The sequence below is a fragment of the Phyllostomus hastatus genome, unplaced genomic scaffold, assembly GCF_019186645.2.
Source record: "Phyllostomus hastatus isolate PE091 unplaced genomic scaffold, TTU_PhHast_1.1 phas_scaffold_93, whole genome shotgun sequence".
Classification (NCBI taxonomy): domain Eukaryota; kingdom Metazoa; phylum Chordata; class Mammalia; order Chiroptera; family Phyllostomidae; genus Phyllostomus; species Phyllostomus hastatus.
This window is the reverse complement of record NW_025334042.1, coordinates 33,351,771-33,365,967: the sequence shown is the minus strand read 5'-3', so window position 1 is coordinate 33,365,967 and position 14,197 is coordinate 33,351,771. Positions and strand designations below refer to the sequence as shown.

General features: G+C 38.5%; 1 protein-coding gene across 1 annotated transcript in view; it reads right to left on the bottom strand.

Moving 5' to 3' along the window:
• Positions 1 to 14,197, bottom strand: part of OVCH1 (ovochymase 1) — a 39,076-nt gene that overhangs the window by 21,594 nt on the left and 3,285 nt on the right. The window contains 8 exon segments of the mRNA XM_045830121.1: positions 658 to 790; positions 899 to 1,032; positions 2,614 to 2,755; positions 8,506 to 8,632; positions 11,836 to 12,025; positions 13,531 to 13,553; positions 13,556 to 13,614; positions 13,616 to 13,679. Of these exon segments, the coding sequence (XP_045686077.1) occupies positions 658 to 790; positions 899 to 1,032; positions 2,614 to 2,755; positions 8,506 to 8,632; positions 11,836 to 12,025; positions 13,531 to 13,553; positions 13,556 to 13,614; positions 13,616 to 13,679 (872 nt within the window).

Genomic DNA, 14,197 nt, shown 5'->3' with positions numbered 1-14,197 from the left:
AGTAACCCCCTTCTATTCCACTGATAGAGGGTAAAAAATTGCAGCTTCTTTGGAGGGCAGTTCGGCGATGACTACACTGTTTAAAGGCACAGCTGCTTTGACCCAGCAGCTCCACTTCTGGGAACTCAATTCATCTACATGGTCCAAACGCAGTGACACCGGAGTGCACCAGCCTTGCTGCTGCGGGCAAAGACTGGAAACTCACCAAGTGTCTGTCAATAGGGAACCGGTTTAAGAAATTACAGAATATTGCCCAATATAATTTTATGTGGTTGTTGAAGGGAGCTCTGTGGACTGATCTGTAAAGATATTTGAGAGATTTTTAAGTAGAAAAAACACCACCAAGTAATATAAATACACATATATTTATAAATGCTCAGAATATCTCTCTAGGGCTGACCTAAAAGCTTCTCAGTGTTTGCCACCAGGAGGTAGGATGGCAGTTGAATGAGAAGGAGGCATACTTTTCATTGTATTAGTTTTTAAGTTGTCGAAACTTTTAAACCACATATATAAATCCTCTTTTAGGGCTTTAAAAAGTGAAAGGCAAAGAAGATTCTAGTCATGACAGGAATTTCACAGTACAGAGGAAGCAAGTTCCGCCTAACTAACATCGCTAAGTTCTCAATGAAGTAAAATGCTTTGTCCACTGTTTACCTTTATAATGTGCTTCTCTGGAGCATGAATGAACCAATGACACATTAAATTCTTGGGATGTAAGTCTGGGTAACTGGCAGAGTGAGTCGTCCCTTCTTTCACCAATAGAGCCACACTCCCACACCCTGAGCCTATGGAAGTGTGGAGGAAATCCAAAGTGGATAGCCAAAGGCATTCTTTCTTCCTCACCATCCCCATTTAAGAAAAATAGCAGGGAATTAAGTATCTAAAATACTTCCCTGCTTCTGAGTTCTTCTGTACAGCAGCAGTAAAGGGAAGCCCAAAGCCGCTGCCACTGTTGTCAGAAGCAAATGTAACTATAGCCTCAGTAGACTCTGCCAGCAATGGTGAGGGCAATGTATCTCCATACCTTACCTTAAAAGAAAAAACAATTGAAATAACAGTACTGAAAAATGGCAGAAACAGCCCTGACCAGCATGGCTCAGTTGGTTGGGCATCGTCCCTCAAAGACAGAGGGTGCTGGTTCAATTCCTGGTTAGGCCACATGCCTGAGTTGTAGGCTCCCCGCACCCCCATCAGTAAGTAAACATGTTTGTTTTCTTAATATTACTTTTCATGAACTCTCTGTTGTAAGCACACTATTTAGTGGCCCATTTAATCATTCCTCACTCTCTGCTTCAGTGAGTTTATATTCCCTTCACTTTCTCATACCCAATCTCCCATGGCCAAATTTTACTCATCCGTCAGGGCCTCACTTAAAGTCCAGTTCTCCCAAAAACCTTCACAGACACAGACTGGAAGTGACTGCTGCCTTTCCTGAATCACCACAGCACATTCCCTATTTCGTGTTATTTCCAACTTTGTTGTGCACCTTTAGTTACCTCACCCGAATGCGAGAGCGTTACCGTAGAGACTGCTTTTACTCTCTGTATATCCAGGCCTGGTGTGGTATCTGGCATATAGCTGTATTTCCACAAATGACTGGTCGAAGGAATGATTACTGGGTAAATAGCAGGACTGAAGCATAAAATTACTTAGGTAATACATGTTATAACCCTAAACACAATACCTTGCCTATAGCATTCTTTCAAACATTTGTGAAGAGAGATTCATCCTAACCACTGACCTTACAGAGACCCAGAGACTAAGGTCTGTACCAGCTCTAGAGACTCTCTGTCATGCCTAACTCACAGTATTTCAGTTCAATAAATATATCAGTTATGCTTACATAGCTTATGATGTGTTCAGTAAAAGGAATTTAATGACATGAAATGATCTATTGTATCATGAGAAAAATAACATTACAATACAATGTGCAGTAAAGTTCAGTGTGTACATTTAATATGTATAAATATATATCAAAATGTTAACAGCATTTCTCTCTAGGTGATAGGGTTGCGATTAACTTACATTTTCTTCCATTTGCTCATCTGTCTTTACTAGACTTGGCAAACACACACCCACTTTTGTGGCAAAGTGAAAAAATAAACATTGCTTTGAAAAGAAGTTTTCTGACAATCATGACAATTTTATTCAATACTGCTATTAAACCTGAGAAAAGAATAGAGAATGCTCTGTCAATGTGCTGGCCACAGGCTCTGGCTGGTGTGACTCACTTGGCTGGAGCATCATTCTGTAAACTGAAATGTCACAGGTTTGATTCCTGGTCAGGGCACATACCTAGGTTGCGGGTTCAATCCCCAGAGCATGTGGGGGGCGACCAATTAATGTTTCTCTCTCACATTAATGTCTCTCTCCCTCTCTCTCTCGCTCTCTTTCCCTCTCTCTCTAAAATCAATAAGCATGTCCTTGAGTGAGAGTGAAACGTATGCTGGCCATTGGTTCTACTCTTGCTGAACTGAGCCCCACCCCTTCAAGAAGGGCGCAGTACATAAGATAAAATAATTGCCCTATGTGCAAAAATCTAATTTCAGATCCTTTAGCACCTCTTCAGTCTTGCAGGAACTATAAAATGACAAATAAAATAAATGTAACATGCTTACTAATAAGCACTTGGTTGCTTGATTGTAAAAATACACAGCCATGTTCACATCCAACTTGATTTTCTATGTCAAAGCTTGTAAATTTTAGTACGATAGTTTTATCTTCTCGTATCATTATTTTCTAAATCTGTAAGCTAGATAGAGTAAGATGAAGAACATATAATAAATGGCAGAGTCAAGTGTGACAAATAAGATCTATTGCCTTGGCTTTAGCTCATAACTCATCAATAACAACATTTTACAGGATATTAAAAGATAAAAAGCAATGGAAATTCCTTATGTTGAGAATAATTTGTTCATGCTTGAATTTCTGACATTTATCCAACAAACAGAGGAGTTTTAATTATAGAATGGCCAGAAACCAGCTTTAAAATTTCATTTAGTTATAAAATGCTAGATTTATGAACTATAAATTGAAGAAACCTAAGATTCATCTTTCTGTCCTAAGTCTAATCGCAAATTCATAGTATTCACCCAGGAGCTGAGTTATGAGTCAGGAGCCGTGGACCGATCATGGAGCATATGTCAGCCTGAGTCACAGTCCCTGCCGTCCGGATGTCAGCTCTCAAACTCCCAGGAAGATCAGCCTCGGCCTTCTCCCAGTATCTTTAGAAACATGTCTAAATATTTTGAAAGTAGTCTTACATAATTTAACACATAACCCATTACGCCCTCATTTTCCTACATTAATTCATATTACTATTCAAGAAAAGAGACCTTGGTGGGCTGTAAATCCTCAGTGTCTTCCATGTCTCACACTCGCCTGAATATAAGCAACCTTATCCACAATCTAACATGTCAGAATGAACTCCTTTCTAAACTCAGTAGTAGTCTTTATCAACGTATTTAGACTGGTTAACACCCCACTGCCTTGCAAGCAATAAATGTTCAGGACTGTAGGAATCATCGACTCTTTTATACCCAGTTTCCAAAAAAACAACACAATAATTCTTCTTACCAAATATCTCTTCCTTAACCAGAAACTCCTTGCTTTACTCTTTTTCTATTTAGGTCCATCATCGTGAACATAGATGTAAAAAGAGGCTGCCTAGAATATTATTAAGATCACTTTTTAAGCACTTCAATTTCAAAAGCAATAAGCTACCTAAATATATAATGAAGCTCACTCTTTTAAGCACTTTCATTGAAGGAGCACTCCATATCTATCATTTTCCCTGATATTCATTACACCCCTCTGAAGCAGACAGGAGAGAAATTACTCCCCTTCTCCAAGTGGGAAAACTGGCATCGATAGTGAGGGACTCATCGTGTCTCATATAATAGGAAATACAGTTTAGGCTTTATGATTTCAAAGGCCAGTACTTTCTTCTGTTCTCATCAAACTATTTTATGCCTCAAAATTTCTAATTCAGAAATGGAAAACAGACTTCAAATCATTTGCCAATCTTGATTTATTGTTAGTGATTTCTATATTAAAAAGGATTTTGAGGTCTAACCAAGCTAAGTGAGGGAAGGGCACAAAAATTAATCATTGACTTATTCATTCAAATATCTACTGAGTGTTTGCTATACTTGAGTCACTCTTCTAGCTTCTAAGACATGCAGTGTCACCACAAGCGTGGAAAAAAGGAGACCACCTGAGTGCCATGTATCTGTGTTATCCGAATCTATCTACCACCTACTGGAATAAAAGTACTAGGCCTGGGGAGACTGTATAACTCCCCACTCCTCTTCTTATTATCTGTTTTCCCCTTACCATTAGCTGATGGACTCCACTTGGAATTTACAAAACCCTTCTACTATTCAGCACTGCTTTCCATGCTGGGAAAGTCACCAAGTATGCAAATTGGCTCCATATCTTATTACATTTCTAAAACGTCTTTTTGCACTTGAACATTCTAAAATTGGAAGGAAGGATCTTACAATTCTGTTAGACATGGATTGAAAGAGTTTTTTTCCAGAAAGGACTTGTATTAGCTATGGCTAGTCACCTGGGGGGTATTCTCAACTGAATACTACTTAATGTTTCTGCTTGCTGTAGTTTAGACTACACTGCTGTAGAGAATTTTAATCTCTAGATGGACATGAGGATTAGGTTGTGATTCAAATTCTCAGTGCCAAGGTGGAGGGAGGCATGTAACTTTCCATGTGGGGGAGTTTGTGCCTCCATTAGCCTAACACTGAAGGCCTTCGGTGTCCTAGCTTTACATGGGGATCTCAGTGGTTTGGTTTCTTTTGTGGTGGTACATGACATAATGATAAATTTCACAACTAGTTTGTTCTAAACTTACTGAAATGTAACAAGTCCATTTTATTACTGAGTTGTGATACTTTTGAAAGTCTTATTCTCTTTAGTTGACTTCCTGCTTTAGTCGCTAAAAGCTATGTCATATGTTTTTACCTATTATTCTCAACCTCATCTCTTAAACTTGAAACAATTGAAAACTTATAATTACAAAGACAACATTTAATGTGAATTCCTTCAACTGTCCTATAAATTACCTCAAACTTTTTTGTTGCTTTCCCAGAAAAGGAACTGTTTTTCTTTCCAAAGCTAAGGCCCTCTTTATCTTTGTGTTCTTATTAAACTTTCTTCATATAAATATGTATTTCTCTGGATTTATCACTCTTACCCTCTCTTCTGCCCATAAGGACAGGTAAGCCTCCACTTCCAAAAACCAACCAGCCAAACAAAAACTCTGTTCGTCTTTACCTTACAACCCTATTACCCAAAAGCCACTGTTCCAATCTCTTCTTTCTCTTCACTGCTTAAACCGTCTTCCTCATCTCAAACAAGCTCTATCCTTCCATAGGTTAAAAAATAAAGATAAAAAAGCCCCTCAAGTTAATCATAAGATTCTTTCTCTTAAACCCCAAGTTTTCGACTTGCCAGCAAATCCCGTGGCTCTGCCACTTCTCCCCACCTCTACTGTAACACACAGGGTCAAAGCCAACATCTTCTTTACCTGGATTGTTGCAGTAGCTAGTTTCTCAGCTTTTGGGTGGGCCTGTCTACATTCTTTTTTTTTTAAGATTTTATTTATTTATTTTTAGATATAGGGGAAGGGAGGGAGAAAGACATGGAGAGAAACATCAATGTGTGGTTGCCTCTCACATGCCCCCTACTGAGGACCTGGCCCACAACCCAGGCATGTGCCCTGACTAGGAATCAAACTGATGGCCCTTTGGTTCACAGTACAGCACTCAATGCACAATGAGCCACACCAGCCAGGGCTACAATGTATTTTCAATACAATAGCCAAAATGATCCTTTTAAAATGTATCAGATAATGCTCTTCCTCTGTTCATAGTCCTCTGATGACTCCACATCTTACAATAAAATCCCAGATCCTCCTATGTCTTGTAAGTGTGGTCACCACTAATCACAGCCACTTCTCCTTCTCTCGCTTAGCTCACTCAGGCTCCCTGATCTTCTCATGCCCTGAATATACCAAGAGATTTCCTGCCTCATAAACACCATTCCTTTGACCAGGAATGTCCCTTCCCAAGATGATCATGTAATTTCGTCCCTCATCTTATTCAAGTCTTTGTTAAAATATCATCTTTAATGCAGTCTTCCTTGACCATCCTCTCTGATATTGCAAAACCCATCACTCTCTACCCTCTCTTTCTTGCTTTATCGTTGGACATAGTGCTTAGTACCTTCTACTATGATATGTAATGTTATCTGTATTATCCCCACTCTCCACCTTCCACCTCGCCCCATGAAAGAAGACATGTCTATATACTTCATTCACTGCTATATTACTAACACCTAAATTGGTGCCTGACACATCTTAAGTTCTCAGTCACTTTTTTTTGTTTTACTATTTGGTGAAGAAAAGATACCAAGTCTTCAACAATCACTTAACCCATGAATATAGCTTATGATGCAACAATTTCTACTGAATCACCTCCCAAATTTTGAAATACCATATCCAATGGCATTTAATCTGAACTCATTTCAGCTTTTACAATACCTGACATTACTACCAAACCTCTTCGTCTTGAATGTCTTTCTCTACAAGAAAGTATTTCTTGTAGAGAAAGGCATTCAAGATGAAGGGATATCTCCAATTCTTATTGTAGAGATAGCTTCAATTCTTCACTAAGTTGAATCACAGGCTCTCTGTGTTTCAGGGTAAATTGGCAGTAATCTACTTGTCTCTTACCTAATACATAAATGCTTTTTTCAAATCTCACCCATAGGCATCCATGCTCTACTCAAATAGCCACCTATAAAGGAAATTCATTGTCTCCTGAGGCAGTCCATTAAATCTCAGGAATACTGCAAATTAGAAACTACTTTATGTTGAATTAAAATCTGCCTCCTCCTAACATCTACCCTCTGTTCCTTATTCTCAGCTCTGTAGTTAATCAGAACAAGTTCAAGCCTGCTTCTCTAGTAGCCTTTCATATAAATTAAGACAGTTCCTTCCTGCGCTCAAGTCTTCTTTGGACCAAAAATATTCCTAGTTCCTTCTGCCATATTTCTCAAGATACTGTTTTAAGTTTCTTTTTTCATTTAACTCATTGTCCTTCAGCTACTTTCTGGCTTATCAATGTCCCTCTTTAGAGATGGTACCTACAGGCCTCCTCCCTACTTCCCTCGCCCAGAACTCTAATAAAACAGGACTCTGATGTTTGTTCTGAATTCTATTCTTCTAAAAGAAGAATAAGCAAAGATGGCAAAGTCTTTATTGGTAGTATGTTATTAATAGGTTTGCTCACAGAAAGCCAACTTAGACTCTTAAGCTTTCTAAATACGGGCTGCAATAAGCCACTTCATTTCCATCCTCTACTCATAAAATATTTACATTCATTTTGTAAATTACAATCTCACCATCATTTTAGCTTTCCATTGCATATGGAATAAAGTCTAAATTTGTTCACATGAAATTCAAGGTCCTCTATGATTAAGGCCTTCCCATTCTTTTTGTCTTCACTGTCCGCTGCTGTTCCAGTTCTTGCCTACATTAACCTTGCCTTCCAGCAGCATCGGGGTACACATTGCTCAGACAGCTCCGCAGTCCTCAGCTCCCTGACATCGCTTACACATAATTCCCTCTGCCTGGAGTTCACTGTAGAAATCTTAGATATTGGAGCTATGAAAGACTTCATGGACTACATAGTCATAACTATCTTTTAAAGCCTAGTTTCAATACTACCCCCTCCACTAAAGCATTCCTATCCCCACCCCTCCCAACCACACTACACTCACCTCAGAAACCCCTGCAATGAGAATTAGTCTCTCCCTTTTCCACAGTGTCAACACATCTGGGTAGTACAGACTACAAAGCTTATTTTATCTTGTTTTATAGTATAGTTATTTTTTGTCCAGTTCTCTCCTCCTACCAGGTTATAAACTCATAGAATTATCATCTATCTTTGAATACCTTTCAATGCTAAATATAATTTTAAAAAATGAATGTAGAACACTAGGAAAATGAGATACCTGCAAAATGAATTTCGAAACTTAAAAGATATCTTTAGTCATAGAGAAGGCAGGGTATGTAGAGAAACTTTCAAAGACATTGAAGCTTACAGATCATGACCTAGTTTCCATCTTCTAGGTAACACTTAACAAAATATTATCATCATTACAGAAATAAGTGAAACAGATTAACCACTAAATTCCCATGACAATCTCACTACCAGGAGCTATTAATGTTAGTCATTTGAATGTATCGATTCATGTAAGCTCCAGTCTTAATACCACTTGGGTTGATAATTTATACTATGAGTATCAGAAATACTGATTGGCAAATGTTTGCCACCCAGAAAGTTTCAGATGAAATATATAGAGTTTTATGTTAATCAGGTAAAGGTATTGAGATTCTACATTAGACTGCCGAAACATAGATTCTTAAATGGCATTGTTTATGGGGAAAATCTAGGAATCATTCCCACCTGGGATACATACCATTCATGAGAATAGCTGTCCTCTTTCGAATGGGGGTAACAGATCTTCCTGTTTTCCCCAAACAGCACTGTTCCCTGAGGTCGACAATCTTCCAAAACATAGGGAATAAACTCATTAATTACTTCAGCTATGGACAATAATTTTTTTCATTTTTAAAAAATTTTATTGTTGTTCGATTACAGTTGTCTACATTTACCTCTTACCACTCCCCCCGACCCCAGCCATCCCCACCTCCCTTCTCTGCTTCCAACCCCCTTCATTTTGTCCATGTGTCCTTTATAGTTGTTCCTGAAAACCCTTCCCCTTCTCCCCCCCTCCCGAATTATCCCCTCCCACCTCCTCTCTGGTTACTGTCAGATTGTTCTTAATGTCAATGTCTCTGGTTATATTTTGCTTGCTTGTTTGTTTTGTTGATTAGGTTACACTTAAAGGTGAGATCATATGGTATTTGTCCATTTGTCCCTTGCCACCTGGATTATTTCGCTTAGCATAATGCTTTCCAGCTCCATCCATGCTGTTGCAAAGGGTAGGAGCTCCTCCTTTCTTTCTGCTGCATAGTATTCCATTGTGTAAATGTACCACAGTTTTTTGATCCACTCATTTACTGGTGGGCACTTAGGTTGCTTCCAGCACTTGGTCATTGTAGATTGTGCTGCTATGAACATTGGGGTACATTGTTTCTTTTGAGTTGGTGTTTCAGGGTTCTTAGGATATAATCCCAGCAGTGGAATTGCCGGGTCAAAAGGCAGTTCCATTTTTAGCTTTCTGGGGAAATTCCATACTGTTTTCCACAGTGGCTGCACCAGTCTGCATTCCCACCAACAGTGCACTAGGGTTCCCTTTTCTCCACATTCTCTCCAACACTTGTTGTTTGTTGATTTGTTTATGATGGCCATTCTGACCGGTGTGACGTGGTGTCTCATTGTGGTTTTAGTTTGCATGTCTCTGATGGCTAGTGATGCCGAGCATCTTTTCATAGGTCTCTGGGCCCTCTGTATGTCTTCCTTGGAGAAGTGTCTGTTCAAGTCTTTTACCCACTTTTTAATTGGGTTGTTCATCTTTCTGGAGTGAAGTTGTGTCAGTTCTTTATATATTTTGGAGATCAAACCCCTGTTCATCTATAGACAATATTTCAAGACATATGATACAGTCAGCTCAAAGCTGTACAATTTATATTATATAATTTATATTTATGGGAATGAACATGTTTTTAGGTGCTATTATGAGATGTATTTGCAGACTTTATTAGGAAAATTTCTAAATGATACATTCTTTTCTTTTTTAATAGTTTTATTAATCATCTAACATACTTCTACAATGCTTTTCTTCCTATTTATTTTTATTAAGGTATAATTTTAGCATATAACATTACAATAGTTTCAGGTATACACATAACTCAATATTACATATTACAAAACATGTAAGTTTTACAATAAGTTTAGTAAATACCCATTACCACATACAGTTACAAATTTTTTCCTTGTAATGAGTTCTTATAAGATCTACTCTCTTAGCAACTTTTAAATGTGCAATAGAGTATTATTACCTACAGTTACAATGCTTTACCTTACATCCTCATGCCTTATTTAGAACTGAAAATTGTACCTTTTGACCCCCTTCACCCATTTTGCTCAATCCCATACCCTCACCTCTCACAACCACCAACCTGTTCTCTGTATCTATGAGCTTAGTTTTTTAAAACTTAAATTCCACATATAAGTGAGGTTATACAGTATTATCTCTGTCTGACTTATTTCATTCAGCATGCCTTCAAGTCCATCCATGTTGTCACAAATCTCAAGGTTTCATTCTTTCTTATGGCTGAATAGTATTCAGATGTTCTTTTTTTTGTTTGAGTTTTTCAAATTTAAGATTTATCCAGTTTTCTCAAATCACAAATTACAGTGAAGCTGTCAAATTTATCGTGTATGGAACTAACACATTGTCCTCCCATCTTTGTCCAGGTGGTCCTGGGTTATAATAAACACCCTTGTTTAAAGATACCAAAGTGAGAACTATATAAATGTTGGCAAGGACATGGCAAGCCTCTGCCACTCACTTCAAGATTTCACATGGCAGTGTCACACTTCAATTGTTGGGAGTTAGAAGAAATAGGCAACGAGGGAACTGGAAGCTTAGGAAGATACCTTAAAGAAGTGTTATTTAAATAAAGTACTTGTCACATTCTGATATTCATTTGACTGTAGAATTAATGGTTATTGCCTCATTTCATTGCCATTTTAAAATGTTGTTATCATTAACCTTTGTTTAGGGCTCTTAACCTCTTCAGCCTTCACTTCCAGGTGATAAAAATGGAAGAGAATTGCCATCAGGAGAGAATTCCCCCTGCAGTCATGGCAATGAACTGAACGCTTTGACTCCCAAGGCCAAATGGAAATGCGTTGAGAGCCTGCTGCAGTCTGAGGCAGAGCTGGCGTGCAGCGGACCCAGCAGCAGCGGCAGGCTCCCAACCATCGCCAGGTGGCTGATCTTGGACTCAATGAAAGTGGGATGGAGGGAACTTTATGTTCTGCTGCTCTGGGTCCTGGCCTCTAAAAAGGTTGTTTCTTATGTTAAACTACTTGTTCTGAAAACTGTATCTTCTCATGCCTCTTTATTCTACAGGGGCTGCCCATGTGCCACTTTCTTGTGAAGATGCTACCCCTTTGCGAGAAAAACCTTCTGATCCCTCAGGACTGAGTCCCCTAGACTCTAGGTGACCCGATGACTCTCGGGGCTTACCTGCACTTTACTTTTTTTCGAAACTTGTCTATTTAGTTTCTCACCAAATAGTTGGCAAGTTCCCTCAGGACAGCTTTAGCATCTCCACACCCATGTTTATCTCTCTTATCTAGGGTGTAGTGCCGCAGAACAAAAAGAACTGCAAAGCCTCCCTTATTTTTCCACTGTTGCCGAGTAAAATGAACAAGGCAGAATGGGAAAAGTGGGAGAGGAGTGATTTATTTTGTGCTCTCAAGTAATTTAGAGAAAAAAGTCAACTGGATAAATAAAGAATACTCTGGATCCTTTCCTGTATTTTTAAATATCAGAAATACAAAAAAAAATTCCATGAAAATCTACATGAAGATAACATTGAAGATCCAACTGATGATTAAGTTAAATTGACAGATATCAGTATTCATGAATGCAGAGATAGAAGTTTATACACAATGGATTACGATTGAAAACCAGCCATATTTTTGCTTTGTTTCAAAGCTTAGTCCTAATTATATCTGAAGTATATCAAAATACCCTTGAAATAAGTAAGTATGATCAATTTTTGAGTTGCAATGAAATGAGAAAAGAAAAATTCACAGAAATTACACTTACCTGTGATTATGTTCTGAGTGACAAAATCCTTCAATTCTTAAGCCTTGGAGAAAATGCCAGCTGAGCTCTTTATATAGTTATTTCTTGGAGGAGCCCAACTTCTAGCACAAGCAGCTCCCCAGGAAGTTATCCCAGCAAGAACCCAGAGTCCATTGTCCCTTCTACAGACAAGTGGGCTTCCAGAGTTCCCCTTTTACAGTAGAGAAAGAGAAAATTTGAAAATATTCACAAGTTAAGAATATTTTGTCAGGTTCACAAATATCTGCACTAATCTCAGAGAAGTAGAGGCCTATAAGCCCAATGGTCATTGCCCATCAATTCCTTTTTATTCATTTTTTTGTTTGTTTACCATTAATTACAAGGTACTATGGTTTTGCCCAGATGTAACCTACTTCCACCCATTGCCTGCAATCTTGTAAACCTAATAGTTAACATCTCTCTCCCTCCTTCCTTCTTTTCTGGGAACAACCATACACATTCCAAAATCAATGGAAGGAAGCGAGCTAGTTTACCGATACATGCCTCTACAACAGCTCGTCACCTGCGATTGTTGGAAAAGACCGGGTTATATTCCAAGGCTATAGCATCAGTGAATAGAGCCCCCAAGGTTATGCAAGGTTATGGCTCAAGGCTTTAAAAACAATGCCTGGAAGCCTAGTTTTGTTCTAGAGACTATGTGTCAAAAACTGTTGGTTCGGTAGAGGATATGAAACCATGATTTCAGAATCCTATCTTCAATAACCCTTCAGAATAATATGCTGCTTCGAGAACAGGTGCCACTTTTGTGTTAGAGTAAGCCCTCCTCAAAAGGCACAGGATTGTTTGAGGGCTTCATCCAAAACAAGATTACCTATAAAGCATGCAGACAGGACAAAGCACCCTTCGTCTGCCTGTGTTCCAACTTAGAAAGTGGCATAATTATAATTTTTTATCTTCTCCCTCCCAAACTTTTCCTGGTCTTTGTCGCCTCCTGGAAGGAAAATACATTTTTCCAGAAGATAATTTCAGGGGCTTATCATATCAGTTTCCCACTGCCTAATGGTAAAAAACAAAGACTCCTTGATCCTCCACTGGAAAAAGAAAAGCTTTCCAAGTAAATCATCTTTTCTATTTAAACTTAAAATTCATGTCTTTAGCACACTGGTTTCCCTTTCCTCTCTGTATCTGGTAAAGATTGTTCTTTGTAAAGTTGTTGTCCTCTGGAGGTTACTGTCAATCACATCTTTTTATCCAACAGTTACTATAACTATGCTATCTTCGGTCAAACTTTGTGCAAAGATTGCATTTTGCACTGAATACTTAAATATTTTAACAAATACTTAATACTTAAGTATTTGCACTAAATACTTAAACATTTTAATAAAAGATGGAATATAAAGTTCACAGCTGAGCCTAATTAGTTTGCCAAAGTGGTCATCTTGCTTGATTCTATTAGGTTGGAAATATTCAAACCACACCCCCTACCTCTCCAATTACCGCCCTGCAAAAGAGAGGTGTGGGGGTAAGATGGGGCACAGGACAGGAAAGAATTCTCTCAGCTCACGACAAGTCAATTTTTTTCCATAGAAGCCAGCTGAAAAGATGAAGGAAAGGGGAATTTTGAAGCAGTCTCTCCCCAAAGCAGCTCACGGGGAAAGGCAGAAACCACTATCGCCCATGTGTTATTGAATACCTGGGCTGGTTTACGCTTTTCACCTGGCAGGCATCCTTTCCCCATCAGGGAAACCGGCACACAATGTGGTCCTTCCCAGGAGAGGAAGGTTCATACCCTTGAGCAGAGTTACAAGCTGTGTCATCCACGATAGGAAATTCCGATTTTTGTAGGATATTTGAATATTTTCATGCTGTGGAGAAGGGACTGATAAGTTAGCCAACAACTGTCTTCACTGAAACAAATCATTAGAAGCCTACACATTTAAAACTGTTTCAAGTAGATGTTTAACCAAAATGTAGAAGTTCTTATTTTTTTAAGGGTGAAATATATTCTTTCCTAAAATCATATATATGATAAAGAACATTTTTTTAAAATCCAGCAGATTTTTAGGGTAACATGGGCAATTGTAGCTTCTTTGAAGCTATGCTTGAATGTTTTCGCCAAAGAAAAACATTATTCAATAAAGCAATATTTTATAAAGTTCCTAATTTTCTTTAAAAATCACAATATTAAATATATGAAACATAACTCTTGTTACTATTTCCAGATAACCCCTTTCCTGTAGCCTCTTTCACCCCATTACAGCGACCTCCAGTTTTAGCTGACACACTGACCAAAACGGCAGCCAGAGTTGTAGGTAGAGCCTTAGGTACAGACTTTTCTGTGGTGAAGACAACCAGAAATCTTCACTGGGTCAGAACTCAGGGC